The 23,980-nt window shown below is 39.8% G+C and overlaps 1 protein-coding gene across 5 annotated transcripts in view; it reads left to right on the top strand.

The window, feature by feature from the left end:
• The window catches only part of LOC140361637 (receptor-type tyrosine-protein phosphatase U-like), a 422,151-nt gene that overhangs the window by 227,023 nt on the left and 171,148 nt on the right, over positions 1 to 23,980 (top strand). For all 5 annotated transcript variants that reach the window (XM_072447383.1, XM_072447385.1, XM_072447384.1 and 2 more), the window contains exons 5-7: positions 1,278 to 1,393; positions 17,778 to 17,949; positions 23,572 to 23,865. In XM_072447383.1, coding sequence (XP_072303484.1) covers positions 1,278 to 1,393; positions 17,778 to 17,949; positions 23,572 to 23,865 — 582 coding nt within the window. The remainder of the gene's footprint in view (positions 1 to 1,277; positions 1,394 to 17,777; positions 17,950 to 23,571; positions 23,866 to 23,980) is intronic.

Here is a 23,980-nt window from a genome sequence, read left to right on the forward strand (position 1 = left end):
TTAAAGCTCCAGTATGTAACTTTTAGCCAAAAACGGTATAGATAAAATAATAGGATGTTGTTTGTTTTTCATTTTGGATGATTTTGTTGGACTGGAAAACATAACAAATGACTATTATAACCTTCTGACTGATTTTTTTGGGAAAAGTAGTCCATAGTCAATTTTCAAAAAGTACACTCACACTCTTTTTATTATGGTTTTGGCTTTTTGGTCGTGTTCTGTGTTGTATTTGCTTAACTGTTATTGAATTGAAGAATAAGTGAAAAACATGAGCTGTGTCCTTAGAGTGTGACCCTAAATACTTTCTACCAGAAAATCTCACTCACATTAATTTGTTTCTGCTCTATATTTGATAGTTATACATTTCCGTATTATGAAAATTCAGAGGGGAAAAAGAAAACTGTTCCTGAGATTTTTGAATTTATTCTTTAAGGTTCATTTATTCCCTGTCAAATGGCGCTGTCACACTTGGAGTTAAATGTACAGCTCTCTGTTGACAAACCAGGGGCTTTGAACCTGTTTACCGAGGGCCGCTGTGGGCGCCTGCACCTCCAGCTGGATTTGGAAACATATGAACTCACAGCACAATCTATACAAAAGAAAAAAGCCTGTGTTTGAACAAAAACATTTTTTATCTCAGCTCTCTCAAACAATAAACAAAAATACTTTTCTGAGAGGCCATCACACATCTGTCCAAGAAATATGTTTCTAACTCTTTGCGGATTGTAAAAAAAATCTTTCATACTTTTTTTGTGTTAATGGCTTATTAAAATGTATTCGATATTATAAGCCATCTACAAATATTGGTAATTGTCTTAAAACACATGATAATAATAAAAGACATAAAGCCATAGAAGTTTTTGTTTTTTTCAGAATGTAATGAATGAAACATTGCACCTTTTTGATTAATCAATTTGATCAACTGGGAATAAAAATCAAAATAATATAAACATGCTGGTATGAGGTAGGCCACATGCTTCACCTGGAGTGTTCTATATAATTGCATTCACTTTAATTAAGCATGTATTACTTCTGTTTACCGTGATGGGTTTGTCTCTCCAAAGATCTCATCTTTAACTTAAGTTTAATGTCATACAGATTCAAGGCAAAACATATATATTTCACCACAAAAGCTAGTGCCCTTAACGTTAAAATAAAAGTCTTCACAATTCCATCCATATGCGATTTGTTTGTGTCGTCGTGGTAAACACTGGACGTTGCCTTTGCCCTGTGCTTTTCTGCAGTCGGCTCAGAGCCTTTTGTTTGTCCTTCCTCAGATAAGGTGGCTCATTTCTCTCGACTGGGCGACGTGGAGGTGAACGCCGGGCAGAACGCCTCTTTCCAGTGTGTGGCCACGGGCAAAGTGTCCGAGTCCGAGCCCTTTCTCCTGGAGGTGAGAATCACAGCTACTGTTTTCTTTTGTCTCTTTGCACCTGGGTAATGAGAAACGACTGCAGCACGGAAAGAGAAAAACATAAAAAGAAGTAGATACAATAGTGTTTCATGTTGTGTATCGCTGGTAGCAATAGCTCACCTTTTATTGAGTTGTTCTGGAATAAAAAGGTGTGTATGTAGTTCTATTGTGGCTGCTGCTGCACTACTGCCATGGCAACCACAGTTATTATAATAAAGAAGTTATTCATGTATGATATGTAGTGATTAGGGCATTGAAAAGAACCAGAAAAGTTTGTAGATTCCTAAAACTGGGTGTTTTTTTACTCCTCTGCACTAAGCCAGTTGCTGATAAAGACGCGCGCCGGGCCCTTCTCGCGGATCTCCCCAGCTACGGCGCCCGGCGGGACCTGCTCACGCGGGCCCCCGGCGGGTTGCCTTGGCTGGCGCCTAGCACAACTCCTCCACTGCGCATGTGCAGGACGACTCGGACGCACGTCTGCTGCTGAGTGTATTCTACGGACATGAGTCCGACGCATCGAGAACGTGCGTCCGGTGCGTTTGTCTGTCTAATGTACACGCGCTCAAATTCTGCGTCGGGCGCGATTCGTCCGCGGCGGTTTGTACGAGGCTTTAGAACTGGTGCGGACCAGGGCAATCCGACCTGCGTTAATGCGCTTTAAAATAATTGATCGCGTTAAATAAGTGATGCGTTAACTTGCCCAGCCCTAGTAGTGATTGATCAGAATCAGAATAAATTTTATTGCCATTGACAGTGAACAATTCACAAACTATGAACTTTCTTTGGCGTTAAAAATATACATATACATCAAGTGTATAATAATTTTAATGATAATAGTTAAGTTGAATGGACGATTTTGTTGGCCCAAATTGGAGTCTCATTTCCTCGTGGCGTGGACTGCCGATTAGTCCTGCCACGTATCAATCATAGAACTCACCTGCAGCCGCGTGTGGCTCGTCCCCATGAGCAGCACGTTTCCGCGTGTCTAAGCGCATTGATCTATCATAATATAGTTCCCTCAGTGTACGGGACAAAATTAAGACGGAGAAAGACTGTGCGAGCTGTCTCTGAAGAGACGGAAATCTACGGGAGACGAGAGATGCGAAGCGATCCATCGCGCTGATAAACAAACGCACGTGTGTATTGTATCAGTCCGCCTGTGTTCTCAAAGCGCCTTTAAACAAGGATAGACTACGCTGAAATAATAAATATAATAAAAAATAATAATGTTCTATAAAATGTGTAGAATTAAAAAAAGTGATTTGAATACAATATATATATATATATATATATATATATATATATATATATATATATATATATATATATATATATATATATATATATACAACCAGATCAATAGTCCAAAACTTGCAGTGCAGAACCGGGGTATAGGAGGTGAAGGTCAAGTAATATGTCCGGTCATTATTAAAGTGAGGCATTATTTACATGGATTATTAAAGTGACAGGTGTTCTTAAGGTGTTATAAAGTGATCATAAAGTAAAGTGCCCCCCAGTGTCTGCGAACATCTGGGGTGTGAATGTGTGTGTGAATGGGTGACTGGTTCCTTGATGTAAAGCGCGTTGAGTACCTTGACGGTAGAAAAGCGCTATATAAATGTGACCATTTATCATGAATCCAACAGCAGAGAGAAAGAAACTGTTCTTGTGGCGGGAGGTTCTGGTTCGGATGGGCCGTAGCTTCCTGCCTGAGGGGAGTGGCCTCCTACCAGAGGGGAGTGGCCTCCTGCCTGAGGGGGGTGGCTCACATTGTCTATGTCTAGGGTGAGAAGGGTTGGTTGTGATGCGACCTGTTCCTCCCAGAGCCCTGGAGGCATACAGGTCCTGCAGAGATTAAAGTCTGATGATGCCTAAAATTAACTGATAGCATTTCTTTGCTGTGATATGGAACAGTTGTACAAGTTGAAATGGAATAGTTGTACAAGTTGAAATGGAACAGTTGTACAACTGTTCCATTTCAACTTGTACAAGTTGAAATGGAACAATTGTATAAGTTGTAGTGGATTAGGGAAAGAACACTCGCTCAGACCAAGTTCTGTGTCCTTCAGCAAGACACTTCACCCAAATTGCCTTGTTTGAAGGTAGAAGGTAGAGTGTGCATGGTGGTGGTCGGAGGGGATAACCATCACAGAGTGTGGAGTGAATGAATAATGACAGTGTAGCATTTTGAGAGGCTTCGACATGCGTTTCTCGAATGTCTCTTCATTTCCCTCTCTTTTCCCATTTCATGATATTGTTGTCCTGCATGTCCATTTTGTTCATGTTCATTAGCACACATGTTTTTTGTTTATGGCTTGTTAACATTTATTAGATATTATAACCCAAATAATAGTAATCGTCTTAAGTGTTAACAGACACCTATCTAGTGCTTATTAACGCCTTATAAATAGTTTACTAAGTTCACACTCATTGGTCGGGAGAACTAGGTGCACACCAGAGCTCATGACGTCACCGGACTGGTTCATGTTCACATTTGGCCTTTGTCAAATGAGAGTGTGGTCTTTGTGTGCACATGTGCGCCCCCTCCAGGAGAGCTGGAGACCTCTGATTTCCACAAACAAAGTGCACTTAAAAGGAAGTGCACCAGAGTTCGCTTTAGTCGGACGAAGTGTGAACGCGCCCCTTAAGAATCTTATTTTAAAGCATTACAGGAACTTGTAGTTGCCCATGTTTTTTTATTTTGTTTTTAAATTGCATACTTAAAGGCGCAATGGACGATTTTCCGGTGATTTGAGAACGCAGGCGGAAGTGCGCATGCGCACTCCCCCGTGCGGACTGATTAGCGCGACGGATCGCATCTCTCGTCTCCCGTAGATTTCCGTCTTCTTCTGAGTCAGCTCAAACAGTCTTTCTCCGTCTTCATTTTGTCCCGTACACTGAGGGAACTATATTATGATAGATCAATGCGCTTAGACAAACAAGGGGACAAGCCGCACGCGGCTGCAGGTGAGCGGTAGGTGCGTTTTATGATTGATACGTGGCAGGACTAATCGGCAGTCCACGCCACGAGGAAATAAGACTCAGACTCGTCCATTCAACCTTTAATTTTATATTGTAGTTATGCTATGACTGCTTCATATGTTTCAGTCGCTTCACGGGGCTTCACAAAATGTTGTGAAGCCCCGTGAAGCGACTGCCATTGTGATTTGGGGCTCTACAAAATGGCTACAGCAGGAGACAGAGCATGTCAGGAACGTCATCAGCGTAAGTGTGTTCTTGCCCTTCCAGTGATCCCACATTACCATCTGAAGAACACTTACAGCCACAATCAGCAATGTATGTCTGCACACTACATGCTTGAGTGGTCCTTTGCATGGAAGAAGTGCCATCCAGACAGTTTGGAGGCATTTCCATATAAAGCCTGGAGGCTAAGCTAACCTAGAGCTAACCTCATCACATCCTGCTGCTATTGTTTTCTTCAGCCCACACCGGTGACACTGTGTCGGAACAGAGCAGAAATGTGCCACCTCACTCCGGTACAGCCCTGCCAAATCCAGTTCCAGCAGGTAGCTCGGAGAAAGCCAGAGGCTGACAAAATGTTGCATGAGAAAATGCACCTGCGAGTTATGTTCAATATTAAAGTTAGAGGCTCAAGACTGCTGTGGTCCTCAACCTGCAGGAAGAGTGCTAGAAATGCTGCGGGAACAAACAGGGCAAGCAGGTGTACAATAAGTGCAAAAAATCCTTTGTCAAGTACTAAAATAAATAAATAAAATATATGTATAAGTGACAGGTCTGTGGAGCGGCGCACATGCTCAAATCAATTTTTTCCATTGTTTTCATTAAAATATCTTTAAGTAAGGCATATTTACAAAATGTTTATTAGTCATTGACCAGACAATTACTAATCATTAACAACTGTTCAAAAATGTAATGTATAATGAACAAAAATGATGTAATCTTTAACTCTAAGACTTATCTACAATTATTTATAAATGCTAAATAATCATCAACTAATTATTGACCAAAAACAAATAAAATTAATAAGCAATTAAATGGTTACACTTACACAATAAATCCTTAGGAATTACCCAATTAACGCCTAACTCCTGACATCTATTAAGTTATTAAAACTAAAATTATTCATAATAAACTAGCTGTTAATGTTCATCACACTATTCTATCATCCAATAATATTTCATACAGATTATGTCATCATGAATAGACAAAAGTGAAATCATGACAATAGAAAGTGGTGCCATTATTCAACTCTAAAGATGTGATTGTTGTCACTTAAAAAAAAAAGACAAGATTAATATGCCCAGTCCAATTCAATTGTTGTGGATCCTAAATTTAAATGACATAGGCCCTGCCTTCAATCTGAGAATATGACATCATCATCATTAAATTGTAGAATGTGTGCACAAACTGTTAATACTTTGTTCTGCTTTGTTCATGCTTACTAAAGGCTTATTAAGGTGTAGTTAATATAAAGTGGTACCCATTAACCAATCATTGAGAATTGAGAAAAAATGTAATTAATCGTTAAGAAGAATTAATAATTGCATACTAATCATGAACAAAAACTCTTAAACTACATACATTTTATACATTTTGAATAAGCATTATCTAATCATTAAATGCTGTTAAAAAATTGTTTTTTATTTTTTGTCAAAAAACATTTATAAATTATTATTATTATTTTTAATTATTTTCATTTTTTTAAATTCAGGATTATTTAATTATGATTGTGTCAACGATTTGTTTCATTTTGTCAATGCTTAATAAACATGCATACATAGCACAGACAAGCAAGTGGCAGAAAAGTGACACCGTTACATTTAATCACATTACAGCATTACAAATGTGGTATATTTTTAGAAAGTCATCCAAAACTGAACTTAATAACTAATCACTCATGTTTGATAATAATTGATGATGCTAAGTAAAAAGTTCAATGATATTCCAGGAAGAGAAAGTGCTCTTCTCCGGTCAGCATCCAGTGGAGCTTGTGACATTTGACAGATGAAACGTCAGACCAAAAGCGCTCTGAAAAGCTCTGCATCCAGCTCTGCATCCAGCTCTGCATCCAGCTGCTAACAAGGACGCGCTCTCACATGCACTTCCATTAGTCAAACCAGCCTTTTTCAAGCTGCCACACACACAGTTCTTAAAAGGATCCTTCTATCTATGCAGTCAATACAAAAACAGCTCATGCAAAATTCAGAAACAATATATGCACAGGGAAATATATTTTGACAAGGTGTTATGTCATATAGTTTTACTATACAAATCATAACCTCGACTTAAATTAGATGAGCTTTGGCTCTTGTTTGGATTGTGGTTGCTAGGTAACAGTTGAACGTTATGTCACATCTGCTGCCCATGTCAAATTATAAACTTTTAAAAATGTTTTGTGTAAAATCTGAAATGTAATTAACTGCGTTTTAATGAAATTGTTGGTCTAATCCGTCATAAGTTAAGTTTATTTGTGATTGCACACTGAACATGCACGTTTTACACTGAAGCCTCAGAGGCGGTCATCTATGTTTTTAAAGTCAAGATGTTCCGACTTCCATCCCAAAGTCATTTTTAATCTGAGGAGTTGGTCAGAGAAACTTGACTTTATACTGCTCCGAGCTGAACTGGCCCCGCCCTCAGGTCAGCCCGATCTAACAGGGTATTTCACCTGGTTAAATTAAAAATAATAATGTTAACGTTAATGTTAATGATAATAAATTAAAAATAATAAAATAATAAAATTATAAAATTATAAAATAAATGAATACATACATAATAATAATAATAATAATGACACAAAGATACTTTACATTATGAAGAAAACACAGGATGGATATTAGTGGGGATTATAAACTGTTGAGTTGAGTTTTGAGCAGTTTTTTTAGATAAAGGTAAATAGGTAAATAAATACAAATTTTGAGCTGACCGATTCTCACGCCACATTTCACATTGTTCAGTGCATGATTAGCATTTGAATGGTTTGTTTTCTCACGTGACCAAGATGAAAGGACAAAGCTGTAAATGGCTCAAAAATGTATTCCACAAAAACGGCCTCCTTTGCACCTCTTTCTACCTCTGAAGCGTTTTCTACCATGGAGCACGCCTGTAATTATGAGGCATTACACCGACTTTTACAACCAATCAACAGAGATCGGATTAATGGTTTGTCCTGAGCTGGGGAGAACATGCAAACTCCACTCAGCCCCCGTACGCAATCGACCCCAGCTGAGAGGCAAACCACCCATACACTTTGATATCAACTGAAAAGATTGTTTGTCTGAAAAGTTGTGCCCAGTTTACAGATACTGGCCCTGTCCCGATGAAACTTTACTTCATTAACCTAAACCTAAGCTTTGGAAAAGATTTCTGAAAACACATTTAATTTGATGCAATTGTAAATGCAGGATGTGAAGCACAAGGAAGGTGTCGGATTATTTTTTGGGAACGACTCCAAAGTGATTGCAATAAAAATTGGGTTGCCATGACACTGACTGCTGTCCCGCTTTACATTTCCATTTATTTACACTGGTTTGGTCTTGGTTTAGCACAGGTCTAGTCTTGGTTTAGTTTGAATCCCTGCAGAGGGCAATGATCTTCACATTTTATCAACCATTCAGTCCGTCTTCACAAACTTTCTAATGCAGGTGTTCCTATATTTGAAAAGTATAATCCTTTATCAACCTTTCCTGCGGTGTGCTCTTTCGGATTAAAATAAATCAGTTTCTGTCTTTGATCCGCACCAGTCTGTTTCACTGTGGAGGTAAGAAATCCATGATAATTCCGAACGTATTCATGCACTTTTCTTCCTCCAGCCTGGTGATTAACTGTACTTTTAGATGAAATGGAAGTCGTTCTCTGAGGCAGCTGCATAATATTAGCAATAATGTCTACTTTAATATAGTTACATAATAAGGAACTGCGTGTTAATGGTTATAAGGAGCTGCTGCCAAGAAATTAGTCATGTGAGAGCTGCTGCTGGGAAGAATATGAAAGGTGTAAGTTTATTCCTATAGCCTTCAGATTCTGCTGGTAGTAAGTTTAAGGGCTGTATTTTGTCCCCTGGGTTAGCGTTAACGGGAGCCAGCCTTTTTCAGGGGGCGCTATGTTGCTACTGTCACGACAATTCAATTCAACATTATTTGTTTTTGCACAATGCAGAGAGCTCGCCTTCATCCCTGGGTTGCCCGGACTAAACCCAGACTAAACCCAGACTAAACCAGGTCCAAAACCTGGAGGCACTGAGTACAGAATACGGAGCAGTCCACGCACACATCTCTGCTTTTAAACTCGACTTGAACTCCATAAACGGTGGCAGACAGCAGCAGAGGCATGGGAGCAGGTGATCCCTAAGTGCACACCCCCAGAGTGCCGCGATGACCCGCATTAGCCTCTTTGCCAAGGCCTCTGAGTCCTCTGAGTCCTCGGTGATGGTTGTCACCCAGCAGGGAGAGTTCACAGACAAAAATGTGTGCGCAGACTTCTTTTGCGTAACCGTGAGGCTCTTGCCCCGCGGCGAGCTCAGTCCCAGTTTCCCCGGTGATTGGAGTATATGTCCTCGAGATGGGCTTGTGCCAATTCAACCGGACTAAACCAACACCAAGGTCCAGGACAACAAGGACTGCATGAGTTGTATGCGGCACAGTACAACACCGTTACACACAGCTGGACACCTGAGTGCTCAGTGAGATGCTGCAGTCTGGATGGTACGAGAACGGAGCACACACTGTGGTTAGCTCCGGAGCTGAAAGTCTGATCGTATGTGCAGATCTCGTGGCTCTCAGTCTGTCCCAATGTTACGCAGGCTTGGACAAGGATTTGGGGTGAATGTGATGTGATGGTGGGGATTCATCCAGTTTCTCACATAAACGTTCCTCTCTGAGCTGAGCATATGAGGAACATGGGTCCAAGAGCTTTAAGAGCTGAGTGCGTAAAGGTGATGTGCTGTTTACGTGAGAGAGGGAGAAAAATGTAACCACGTAAAATTGGATTGTATATAACTTGAAGGTTGTTTAAATATTATTACCTCATCCATGTGGGGACAAAAACATGACTCCAGTGCACTAGTTTTGAAGTTTGTTAGTTACGATTCTGGCCATTCACAGAATGCAACAGGCCACGCCCTCAAGTTGCTTTACTCCACCTCATACCCACCCCCTGCGCTGGCATCAATTGCACCAATTGCGAAATTAGCTCAGCAGCGCCCAAGTTAACGCTACATCTGGGGCCCGAAAAGAGTAAGAATGTCTAAAATAAAAATAAATAAAAAAACATATGCCGCATTATGTGTGTTTTATGACTAGCTGCTGTAGTTTTTTTGTATTACGCTCTGTGTAGTAAATGGAAAATGCTTTTACTAAAAAGTAACATTTAGTGCAGTCACAGTACACTTTTGATTCGAATCAGGATTCGTTTGCCCGGCTGGTCTAGTACGTTTGGGTAATTGTGAACGCGCAATCGAACTCTGACTCCGACTGAATCAGTCTCGGTCACGTCAAATCTAATTCTGGCGCGGTTTGTTTGAATATGAACACAAACGAGCGGAGCGGAACAAAACCAGGACGTGACCATGAAGTGAGACAAACTCCTGTGTGAGATCAACAATGAGACAAACGACACACAGAGAGACGTGAAAGTAATAGGAGCGTGTCAAAGTCTGGTTTAATTATAACAATTCATGATCACGCAAAAAAATACATCACTGTTTACTGTAAAATAACAATATTTTAAAGCTAAATGGAACCAAACAACTAAGATAATGCTTAAGATAACTTTAACATGGAGAAAGTGGCTTATATTCAGCCAGTATCAAACCGTACAGGTAAATGTGACAATGCCAAACCTTTCAGAGCCAGTTTTTATAAAACAGCAGAGATTTTTATCAAATTTTCTCAACCCTGGGCATTCTGAGCGCCTCGCCTGACGTAAACACATCTGTGCTCTGACCACTCGGCTGCCGCTCACACTGAGCCTTCACCTCTGGGCGAGAGGGAGAGGCGCCTTTCTGGACATTGTGTTCGATGATAAAAGTGTATTGTGAATGCGACTCGGACCAGCTCAGAGAAAGAGACAATGTTGCAACTTTGGTTCCCAATTGAGCCAGGTCCGCTGATGTCTGCAATGTGAATGTGACCTTAAACAGTGGTACAATATTCAAAAAGCAAATTCATCTGCTTACTTTTATAAAAAAAAAATGCCGGCAATGACAATACAATATGTTTTCTGTTTTGTCCATCTGATTATTGTTGTGTTATGTTAAAGGCGGTATGGACGATTTTTCGGCGATTTGAGAACGCAGGCGGAAGTGCGCATGCGCACTCTCCCGTGCGGACCGATACAACACACACGTGCGTTTGTTTGTTAGCGCAACGGAGCGCATCGCATCTCTCGTCTCCCATAGATTTCTGTCCACTTCTGCGTCAGCTCGAACTGTCTTTCTCCGTCTTCATTTTGCCCCGTACACTGAGGGAACTATATTATGATAGATCCATGCACTTAGGCACGCGGAAACGTGGGGACGAGCCTGACGCGGCTGCAGGTGAGCGGTAGGTGCGTTTTATGATTGATACGTGGCAGGACAAATGATTTATCAACGCCACGAGGAAATATGATAAAAAATTTGCTGAAAAAAATCGACCATACCACCTTTAATACAGTAGATTATAATTTCTGTGCATATAGTAAAAAAAAGTGTTTTAAAGCCCCTTAAAAATGATTTCCTCGACGTAACCAACTGCAAATAGTTTGAGTTTTCACCACATTTTTGAAAATGCACTAATATTAGTCTCCCCTCCCCGAATGCCTCATCTCTTCTTTGGCCTTGAAGCCTGCCACATCTAAGTGCTTTTGAAACCACAGCATCGGGGACCAGCGGCTTTTGCAAATGAGACGGTACTATCCATCCCCCGTGTCCCCTCAACCCCTTCCCCACCTCTCTGCCTTCATATCCCGGCTGAATATAAGCCTTTGAAGATCATTGGCAATTGAAAGAGCCGTTTTTGTCAGGCCTTGCTTGTTGACGGAGCTACACACGCGGCAACGCAGCCAGGAGGGGGCGACGCAGCCGGGAGGGGCAGACGCAGCCGGGAGGGGGCGACGCAGCCGGGAGGGGGGGACCCAGCTCGGAGGGGGGGACGCAGCCGGGAGGGGGAGACGCAGCCGGGAGGGGGCGACGCAGCCGGGAGGGGGGGACCCAGCTCGGAGGGGGGGACGCAGCCGAGAGGGGGGGCGACCAGGCAGGAGGGAGCAACGCAGCCGGGAGGGGGCAATGCAGCCGGGAGGGGACGACCCAGCTAAGAGGGGGGCGACGCAGCCGGAAGGGGGCGACGCAGCCGGGAGGGGGCGACGCAGCCGGGAAGGGGCGACCCAGCTAAGAGGGGGGCGACGCAGCCGGGAGGGGGCGAAGCAAACACACAATGCAAGCTTTTAGGGAGTAACAATGGCAGTGAAAAGCTCTCTGACTGGTGGATGTTTGTAGGTCCGGTTCAGGGGTAAATGCTCTAGTCCTAAAGGTGCTAATGACACATTTTTATTATTTTCTAATTTATACTTTATGTGGTGGGATAATACATATACAACACAAAATTATTGTCATATATTTGTATTTGTCAAATAATACTGTATGTGACATTATAAGAGTTTTGGCCTAACTCGGTTACTAGGTAACAGTTGTAGAAGTTTCCTAGTGTGACTTCATAATTAACAATGAGGAAGTATAATTATCTTAACTGCCTGGTAAATTGTTCCACCTTTCAAAGACACTTCAGATAAAAATAAATAAATAGGTGTTAAATCAACAAATGACAATCATACCACCAATACTACTACTACTACTACTAGCAAATATCTACTATGTCATCATAATTAAATAAATAAGACATGAGTCAAGTATCAGGCAAAAAAGGTAATGGAAGCAAAGTGGATGTATTGGATACAAGTAGCTGGTGATAGGTTTTTTTAATCCATAAAAGCATTGTCTTAATTTGTGGTTTTCTGTCATGAACAAAAACAACAAAACACTCAGAAACTGCAAAAAAATATATAATTACAAAATCATCAAAGCTTGTTGATTGCGTTGCTTTTTGTTGATTGTAAAAGAGTGACAGTGCTACTAAATATCAAACTAATGCATTTGACAGAAAGTAAAATTGCAAAGAGCAACATAGCAACATATTAAAAAGTACATTAACACTAACTTAAACACTAAAACAACAAAGAGTTAGTTTGATTAAGATATACAATGTTCAGGGTTTGCAAACACCATGAGCTCTTTCTACACTGAAAACAAAAGGAATGCATTTACTTTCCATGACATCTAATGTTTCAATGTCAGTGTGTTTGCTGCGAGTGTGAAGATATGGAGACGCAGCTGTGAGACGAGCTAATAAAGAGTTGAAGTTGAATTTTAAGAAGGTGCAATACAAATTTAATTAAATTTTCCGGAGTAAAAGCCTTTAACAATGTGCATAGAGAATGGTAGAATCTGGCTGCTTTATTCTACATTTATCAATCCCCATCTTATAACACTGTATTGTTACTGATCACTGATACGTAACAGTCATTACCCTCAAGGGACATTTGTGCTTTTGAGCTGGGTTAGGTTTAGGAGCAGACTCTTCCTCATATTCACGGAGCACTAACATTTAACATTAACTAGGCAGGTTTATATGTAGAGCACAGTCTGTACACAAAGTGCTTCACAGAACATTAAAAGTATGCATTAAAATCTCAATACATATAAAAACATGATTGTGGCAGCGTAAAATGAAAATGCTGAATCACCAGCTCAGAGACACATCGTTGCTCTTGTCCTTTAAATGTTCTCTTGCTCCTCTGCTTTGGGTACATATATAATTTATATTTTCTATAATATAGTGGGAAGATTGTTGTTTCTTCTTTATGTAATATGATCATATTTAGCGGTCCATTTTAAAAAGGGGTTTTGGAGATGATCCATGTTTTTAAGGTTATAGCTTCACTTTCAATGTTCTCATTTATTGTGATCACTTCACATCACTGAAGATCTCAGAGCTCTACCTTTGTTTTGACAAAACTGGGACATTTGATGAGTGTTTTCTGATGCTCAGAGTGAAAGGACTTATTAAACAGGATTCATCAAATAAGTGTGAATGAATCTAAACACAACTCCACGCATGTTTTTGACGAGGGAACGATGTTAGAACACGCTTAAAAGCTCAAAATATGTGTACTTTAAGGATATTCTTTCTTCAACTACTCATTTCAATGTAGACATGAAGTGCTTGAATGCCGTAGGTCCTGAAACGTATCAATCTAATTTTATTAAGTGTTTTGTTTAATTGCCAAAATACCTTGATTTATTTATTGAGGCACATGCCTCAATAAATAAAACCCAGAATCATGATTAATCTCCCCTAAATTGTGATTTTTGTTATTCTCACTTGAGATAATAACAGTATCGGTTTAGTCTTACATGTACTCAGTGAAAATGAATAGTTTTTTCATCACACAAGTGATGCAATGTATTTCCAAACACAGAGGGATAAGAAACAGCCCAAATAAACAAGTTTTGACATTGACTGGTGTGTCAGAGTCACCCCCACAGAGCAGGACGGAAGACGCCACGGGGGGTAGAGGGGGGAAAAACACGCTGGCTTCAGTTTGGCATTTTGCATTGGCAGAATGTTGAAAATGTGACACAGCCAATCGCCATCTTCTGTGTTAAAAATATGAATATAGAAGCAGCAGATGAACAGAGAACGGCCTGGTGTATAATGTAAAAACACAATTACAAAATGCCTCTGAGCTGTTGTCGCTGCTGTTCTGCTTGTCTTGCTCTCTTGTCTTTTTGAAGTGAACTCAACTTTTCTTGCTTTTTTCCCTCGTTCCCAAACTTAGATACATAGAATATTCACACACATTTGGTATTGACAGGAGTTAAAGGTTCACCATGGAACTTTTAAAACAAGAATATGTACCGTTAAGTGTTTCTGAATGGTTTTCAATGTGTGTTTTTATTTTTCCTTCAAAACCAAATTGACCCATTTTACCCACAAAATAGCCAATTTATTCCTACAAATCAAGTAATAGTCCACCATTTAAAACTATTCAAATGAAGAGATTTAGCAATGTCCTTGAATTTTAATAGAAATGGATCAAACTGTCCCTGTTTTTTATTGAAAGCTAATTCCTGTCTTCTCTACCATTAAATTAATTATAATTATTCCTAAACTGATAATGTAGTTTACAAATCTACTGGTTTTATAATGTACTGTACCATTTGTACAAAATGGCTCATTTGTTTCAACAAATTGGCTATTTTGTGAGAATGAATTGGCAAATTTGTAGGAACCAATTATTTCTGGAGGCCAACATATAGATTATTGTCTTGCCCGCGTCATCAAAGGAGCTTTGTACAAACTATCTGACAATTAAGTCAAATTTCTTGACTCATTTTGTTGTTTCCTGTAGTTTTCCCAACAACTAAACGTTCTACAAGCCTCTCACACTGTCACAGCTGCCAAAAACCAGCCTGACGATGATGCTACTCTGTGCCAATAATTTGCATTTGGACACTCATACACGTTTGACTCGCTTCTTCAGAGCCATTGTAGCCCAATACAGTTTAAAGTTTAATCTAATCAATACTATCATTTTGAAACCATCCTAACCCGCTATAGTATATCTCAAAGGCAAATGTACAAAAACAACAGAATTTATTATTGCAATATTGGAGCGATATCAATGATTAAAGTTAGAAAACAGCTTTACTGAAAAACAGATTTTTAATAATTCTCCAACCTCCAAAACTGAGCACAAACATTTACTCAACGTTCTTGAGGATGATTTCAAATGATGGATGTTCATAATCAAAACTATAAAAAAAATCACTTCACTGCAAGAGTAGTGAAAAGCAGTAAAATAAATATGCATATACACCGGGAAAAGCCTTGGAGCTATTACAAGAGATAAGAAAAACTTCCATTGATGTCAAAGTTAAACTTAAAATGAGCCATAATCCTTCGCCGGAGGCAGTAGCACTGCAGCACTGTACATCATATCATTTTTTTTTTCTCCCGTGCTGCTAAACCAATTCATACATGCAGACGTCAAAGCCACTTAGTCCTGAAAAGTGCAAGCAGGCGACAGCTTACATAATAATCTGCTTACTCTGTTATGAAACGGCGTATATTGCACCCGAGCACCTGGAAAAGCTCTCCTCCGAGTGTGGCTTTGGAGATTCTGACCGCACCGTGCCAGTCGTTTGGAACGCCCGGAGCGCCGACACGTAGCGTAGCTTGTGATGCGAACATGTCAAGTTCAGTCCCACAGCACCAAACAACAACCTGAGGAGGCCTGTGTCACCCGCGCGTCCCCATCCTGTTGCAGTTCATGTTCGTTTACGAGCAGGTTTATTTGTCTAATAGGAGCTTAATTAGACCGGAGGGACTGGCATATTTCCAAGCATGTAGACAAAGAATAATCAAACAGCGAGTCACACATTCTTTATTTTGAGCTTTCACTTGGAAACAACAACACTGCATTCATCTATATGAGACAATGTAACTTCAAAGGTTGTTTTCTCCTCTAGAGACTTTAAGATCAGCCATTTAACTTTAATTGAACTGTTTTTAAGTCCATAAATCATCACCACACTCACTCTGAGCATGTTTGCCTCATTATGCATCATTAGCACTGTATATGTTAGCATGTTGGACTAAACTGTAAATTGTGTGTATATTTTCAGTCAAAGTATTTAGTATACCTTTTTTCATCTTATTTAACTAACCCAATGTTTTTAATCATGCCTTATTATTATGTTTTGATATTCTACTATGATATTTCCAGTGTCATATTGCACCTTACCACTTAACAAGAAAGTTCCAAGTTTGTGGATCTTGTTTTTGTTCACTGACAATGGCAATAATCCTTTTTCTGGAGGCAAGCCTATGTAATTTGCCAGCCAGTAGATGGAGCCAAAGGTCAATTCTTAACAATCCAGAGTGATATGAAGCTTTTTTGTTTGTTTAGTTTATCTATTTTTAGTTCTAAAACATGAGATGCCAAAGTAAAGGTATTCGAGAGCATGTTTAAATACTGATAACATTTCAAATAATGCAGCATATTTGTCCTTTTAATAACATAGCTCATTCCAGATGTTTCAGGTCTTTAACTCAATACTTTCACTCACATTGGCTGTAATCCCTCATTTGTCCAGGAGTGTTCCATTGTAGAAAAAAATCTGTTGTATCATCTGGACTCATCCAATAGTCATTCTCAACTTGAAAATTGAGTCTGGGTCGAGAGGGCAAGAGGAAAGAGGAAAAACACGTCCGGAATGCTCTCAGCCTGTAGGTACCCGGCTTGGGCTTTTAACACAGTGAAGAGAACCAAAAAGCAGGACAAAAGGGAAACAGAACCAAGAAGGAAGGGTGTTTATATTCCTTCTGTCTAGGGACTGTGGAAAAACTGCAAAGATTTTTTTAGGCAACACAAAATCCCAGTTTATCACCAGGCAACACTTTAAGACAAAAACTGGTTCACCCATAGGACAAGACACAAAAACAGAGCAGTAGTATTCTATCCAATGCAGTGAAGGAAATTGTAAAGAGCGGTACATAGGAGAGACTGAAGAGCATCTGCACAAGAGGCACAGAAGACACGCAAATTCAGGACCACAGAGCTCTGTGCATCTTCACCTTAAAGCCACAAACCACTCTATTGGAGACGGTGAAGTGAAGATTCTAAGCAGGAGAAAAGATGGTTTGAAAGAGGAGTTAAGAAGGCAATCTTTGTTAAAAAAGACAATCCTTCTTTAAACTGAAATAGAGTTTTAAAATGTGACCTTCTGGATGTATATAATGGTGTGTTGAAACCCTGGAGCGCGAGACGCCCAAGGAATTCTGATGCTATTCGGGTATTCAGTCAGGAGGGAGTGAAAGTCAGGTCACAATAGGATGTTGTTTGCCCATTACAGGGCTGTTAGGATACAAAGAAGAGCAGTCTCAAGCGGAACCAAAAACTCCCTTTATCAGGAGGTCTTGCCTGGTGGGCAGGGCTTGCACAGAGTAGGATATACAACTTGAGTTCCCAGACTCATTCGCAGATTGAGAATAACTCTTGGATTAGAGTCGAAGGATTAGAGTTCAGACGATACAATGGAATTTTCACTCATTCACATTAGTGGAAAAGATGCTAGTGTGGGAAGAACATGACAGTATGCATGTGCTGAAACTATTTCTCAGACCAATAATCAAGACATTTCTTTATTCAAGCCAAATCACCAGTTTTATTAATAATTGTGTTTGGTTATGAAGAAAACATGGTAAATGCTTGAGTAGTCGTTCAAATAATGCTGTATTCTCCTATCCTAACGTATTTTGATTTGTGTCTTCTCCCTGTTCAGCGGAGAAACGGCGTGGTCCTGGGCCCCCCCTTCCTCTCACGGCTCAGTCACAAGCGGCTCATGGCGACATTTCAGGTGGAGGCGGAGCGCGGCGAACAGGACCTGTACCGCTGCATCACGCTGTCGCCGAGAGGAGCCGCCGTTTCAAACTTTGGAGAGCTCATAGTCAGAGGTACTCTACAATAACCATGTGGATATAGATATGAAATCATCTGTAATTGGGGAAAAAAGTCAAAAGAAAACAGGAGCCTATAGGTACTTCAAAATATTGTTCATATTAAAAAACTTTTATTAACAGGAATACTTTTATTTTCTTATACACACAAATAAATAAGGAGGCAAAGTAAATGTAGAGTAAGCATTAAAACTAATTCTAAAGACAAACAGAAAATATACATATTATCATAATGTACTGTATACAATTGTTCTGTTTATTATATAATTATTATTATATGGATACTAGATGGGAAGTGGGAAAAACTTTGTGGGAGAAAAATGGTGCTACCAAATAAAAAAGGCCAAAGAATTATACAGAATGTTGGGATGCTAATATCATGGTAATAAAATCACTGCATCCGCGCATTAGCTACACAGTTGAGCTGGTTGTTGTTTGCCTCCTCAAAGCTTCTTTTTTTTTTTTTTAAACTGCCATTTTTACTTTAACTAGTTAAGTATTGGGTATTTCTTGTGCAAATCTGCTCAGATGATATGGACAACTGACAGTAAATCCCTAAACATTGTAACGTTTAGTCAAATAACTGATTTTGATTCTCCACACAGCAATGAGGTGAAAGTCAGGCAGCAGCTTCTGACCCAAGAACCTGTGTGGTTTTCCGTCTTGTGTGTTTCCCAGTTTCCCGTGGAGTACACGAACGCAGCATAAATACAGACTCTCTCCTTTCAGTTTGCAAATCCCAAATTGTCACACTTAAAAACAGAAAATCACCTCAAACCTAATGAACAAGCATTGCCGTCTTTGCTTGCGCATATACTGTTTTGAGCTGAGATAAAGTCGAGTGTTATTTTTGTATTTGTTAAACAACAAAAGATGAAACCTTTTGAACAAAGCAATGATGTAAGCTGTGCCCCAAAACAGAGATGACAGGATAACATGAAAGCGCCGGTTTAGACTAGACAGTGTTACCAAGTCAGCACGATGCAAGAAGTTTGTTTACTTGGACTATAGTCATCAAAGAGTGCTTTTAGCAGCTCAGCGTGTCTGAAGTTGATTCTTTAGAAAAACAAAAGAAAGGCATCATAAAGCCGCCGTAGTTCACTTGATTTAGTGACATTTAAGGGGGCCACGGAGAGACATGTCTGAGAGATAAAGCGTCAAAGAGAAAGGAATAAAAGATTAACTTCCCGTGAAATAATGCTGTAACGATATGCATAAAAGGGTGTGTAGACTCTTATAGGATCTGATGCTGCTTTTTATTCTGTCAGTCTCTTATATACTATATGTGATGCAACAATTTGCCTTGGAAATAGTCTCGCTTGGCAAGCCAAAGTGTATTGAATTTTGACTGGTCCATTTGGTGCTTCTGGGAACAGTTTAAGCAATTTAAGCAAACTATGCAAGACTTAGTTATTTTTTAGGGGACATCACAAAACTTAGGTGACAGTCATAGTTTTCTAAAGTGAAGCACATTTAATCTACTGCATGACTTAAACTATATATACTGTATGGAGGACCCAGAGTGCCATGTTTAATGGAATAAATCTTCAATTAAAGACGTCTTTCATAAATAGATTTCATAAATGGATTAACAAATGCTTCTAATAAGTATATTGGTAAATGCTTTTATTAAAGCGGCTTTGGTATATTAATAAATAGTTATTTTAAAAAAAATAGCCAAATGTTTAAAACATTTTGTAAAATAATTGTTCAAAGAACATTTATTAAAATATGAATGCATTTACAGATTGCTTCAGGAAAACTTTAAATTGCCCATATTGCTAAAAATGCCAGATGGAATCATTGTCTGATAATATCTGAAGGGGATATTTATCTTTTTTACTATACCAATGCGCTGAACCATCCTGTGAATGTAAAGGTTCAAATAAGCAGCTCTTTGTCAGTTTTTTGCTCCTCTTGATTTGGACGGTGGACTGAAGTCATTAGTGTTGAGTGGAAAGTTTTCTATTGGAGCTTGTCACGTAATGGGACACTTAACTGTAATTGTCACAGCATAAATCTGAATGGTTTTGTTTACTTCTGGAGTTGTTCATCACAAGTACAATCCGCTGTAATTTGCTGTAGCCTCATTAGAGTTGGTGTAAGTTCTTCTATGCTGTTGGAAGAATATAAACAAGAACATCATAAAAAAACATTCAAACTGCAGGTCGTATACATATGTTTCAGACACGTCACATAGATCAATATTATGGCTTACGATGAACAAAATGTAATGACCAACAAAAGTGTGTAGTTTAATACAAAATACCTGATAAAGGATGATATGTCTCCTTTAAAACATCCTTCTCCTGCTCCTGAGACAACACTGAAGGACAAATATAGTTATATTCTGTTTAGATAAGAGTTTATAGAACAGTCATGGTTATAAAATGCCTTTAGAAGCAATTAACAATCTACCCCTCAATTAAAAATCACACATAATTTAGACTTTTTTCTAATAACCCCTGAGATTCTTTGGGGACATAAATTTGGGTACCGTATTTTGCGCACGAAAAGGCTCACCGGATTATTAGGCGCACCATCAGCTATCTGTGTACCATGTGTACTGGTCCATACATAAAGCGCACCGGACGATAAAGCGCAAAAGATAAACAAAACAGACGATAAGTCAGAGTCAGTTAAGCTTTATGAAACGCGTTCAACATTGTTCAACATCAAAACACACTCTGCTATCGCTAACAGACACGTTAGCATATCCAAATCAATTCTCAGTCAAGATCACTTGTAAACACGTAAAATACAAACACAGAACACACTCTGCTACCGCTAAAAGACACGTTAGCGTATTCACAACTCCCAGCCTCGCTCAGTTGCAACACGTAAAATACACAGTTTAATGTCTGCTGGGGCGCATAATGGTAAAAGCAGGCAAAACGCTGATAGTGCTCCGTGCTAAAATCTCTTTGGTCATGTGATGCCGCATCTCGGACCCACGCGGCAGTTCAGTGATGATTCCGGCCTTCCTGCCTTCCGGCCTCTGACCACAGTTGACTGTGTGACTTCTTGTGATAATATAACAGATCCAATGGTCTCTCGGTAGTAGCCATCTTGGGACAAGATTCTTGGGGTCCTTAATTTACTGGTAGGTGTCTGCGTTGTGCCTGACTGAAAATGTTGTTTACGTTTTGACAAAGTTTCGTGTGCGCCGCGTGTAGCAGAAGACTACTATTCCCAGAATGCTTTGCACACATGTTGTTGGGACTTCCGGTTCCGAAGTACTGTAACTCTACTCGTGCATCGCGTCTCATGTCCCAAATCTTCTTTATACACCGTGTACCACACAAAATATCTTCGCAGTCAGTAAGCACAACCAGAAATAAACCATATACGCACCGGACTATTAAGCGCACGGACGGCTTTTGAGGACGTTAAAGACTTTTACGTGCGCCTTATAGTGCGGAAAATACGGTACTGACTACTACAGGTTGGGAATGACTGCCGTAACATACTGTATACTAAACTGAGACTTAAATCAAGGCTAATTTAGACTAGATTGGAAACATAATAAATAAAATCAAGTTCTGGGTCAGATGAAGGACTTTTGAGTTACTGCGGTACATCTACTTTGTTGCTACACTAGATATTTCATTAGCCGATATGTTGATGGTGAAAATGTTGATACGTTTGCGATATACTGTTTTGCAGCCATAACTTTAACCCACATCTAAGTAAAATGTTTCGAGCAAAACAACCTATCATGAACAGTGCTGTCATGTGTTTCCACTTCTGCATTTGTGTTGATTTTTCATCTGTCTCCACCACCAATAGTCCTCCGTTTACTTCACAACAAAGTTCCTGCACAAACACCTCTATTTACAGATACTCATTTTCACATTATCAGGTGATGATTTGCCCTTGTCATTTGTCATTGCCTGTGTGCAGAAGGTACAGAAATAGTTAATTATCCGAGCACGTCAGCCCTCAGAGTGACAAATAACAACTCGCTAAAATCTTGTCCCAGGTTTTCATTTCTTATGAGATAAAAGGAACCTTCAAAATCACAGCACTTTTGAGAGAAAATGTCAATCTGACCACATCAGAAGTCCAGGGATGAATGTTGTATACATAAAAGCGCTAAATGTTAGCAAATATGTGTATATATCACCCAAGAAATATGATGAAATTTTATGTTTATGTCTGTTTTACATATTTATTTAGGCCGTGGCTGCAGAGCCGCGGCGCGGTCAAATGGCCCAGCAGTTTCAGGAACCGCGGCACTGCCATATAGCCTCATGGCTTACCCTAACCCTAACCTTAACCCTAACCCTGACCCTAACCTTAACCTTAACCCTAACCTTAACCCAGCGCAGTCTAAAACGGCGCGGTCAAATAGCGCTGCAGTTTCAGGAGCCGCGGCACAAAATAACATGGCAGTTTCGGCCGCGCGCCGCGGCTCTGTAGACACTCCCATTTATTTATTCATCTTGTTACTTTGACGTACATCCCAATTTCATGAGATATGCATCTCTGGTTTATATTCTGATTCAAGCCTTGTATTCTTGTAGTCAGAAGAATAAAACGTATTCAAATGTGGGCCTTGTTTGCGATGTGCCATCTAGCTTAAAGAATATGACAGGTTTGAGAACACATTTCACTAAAATGTAGTGATTGTGATTATATTTCCAATTTCATTAAACATTCTGCCTATTTGTCCCCAGTTTGACCTTTTTTGTAAAGTTTATAATTGTACTTCCTGGTTGGACATGAGCACAAATATGACATACTTTGCACAACTGTTACCTATGCAACCATACTGTAAAAAAGAGCCAAAATCCATATAAATTAACAATTATGATTTGACACACAATAATACCATATAACACATTTATTTTAAATGATAGTTTAAACTGTCAGAAAGTGTGTATGTTAAGTGTGAACTGTCTAAAATCTTCACAAACTGTAACATAACAGAAGTAAAACTATGATAAATATTTACCACAAGTGCTATCCACCAAACTAAGTCATAATTATAAAACCAGGGAACATGTCAGTCAGACTTTAAATATTCGCTAGCATAAATCAACGCGCTTCATTAAGCATTAGCATTTACAATATTGCTAACCTGTTGAGTAATTGGTGGGGCATCCACATAACAATTACATTAATTTGCCCCCCTTAAGTTGGTTATTATCCTTATCATCAATGCAGGCAGTGTAATACACAATGAATAAGCATAAACTCCTGTGAAAAATACATTACTAAGGTGCTGCTAATAAGCATGAGCTTCAACCTACACTTCGGTCTTTCTGCATGACAAGTGTTATTGTTTTTGGAAATAATGTCCATCCAAAGATATCACTGAAATAAACTAAGCTAGTTTAGGAATTTACAACAGACATGGAATATTGAGGCAAGACTACAAGATAAAAAAGGGATGTTTTTGCTTTTCAAACACAGGATAAGACACAGTTTTGCAGTTATTTTAGGATGTGATCAAATATGGGTTAATGTTGTATGTGAATATTCATGTACATATTGAGCCTAGTTTGGACTAAGGAATACTGTTATCAATGAAAGTGTTATTTTTTAATGTCTTCTATGTTTAGTGTCTCAACTTAAATGTCTGACATAACAAACATAACACCTTTTTCCCCCCAGTGCCCCCCACACCCATCGCGCCCCCACAGCTGCTGCGAGCCGGCCCCACGTACCTCATCATCCAGCTCAACACAAACTCCATTGTGGGCGACGGGCCGGTGATCCGCAGGGAGATCCAGTACCGGGCCAGTCAGTCCACCTGGCTCGAGACTCACGGTGTGGGCTCGCTCACCTACAAAGTGTGGCACCTGGAGCCAGACACAGAGTACCACATCAGTGTCCTGCTCACACGGCCCGGGGACGGGGGCACCGGGGCTCCTGGACCACCCCTCATCAGCAGGACCAAATGTGCAGGTACGTCCAAATACTGTCAGAAGGTACTGGACATTAACCATGATCCAATAAGATGCCATTGTCAAGAGACTTGGGAATGCAGATTACGATTACTTTAGCATGAAACACCACGATA

This window comes from Eucyclogobius newberryi, unplaced genomic scaffold (assembly GCF_026437365.1).
Source record: "Eucyclogobius newberryi isolate DKJ021-1_F unplaced genomic scaffold, fEucNew1.0.hap1 SCAF_16, whole genome shotgun sequence".
In the NCBI taxonomy this organism is placed as follows: domain Eukaryota; kingdom Metazoa; phylum Chordata; class Actinopteri; order Gobiiformes; family Gobiidae; genus Eucyclogobius; species Eucyclogobius newberryi.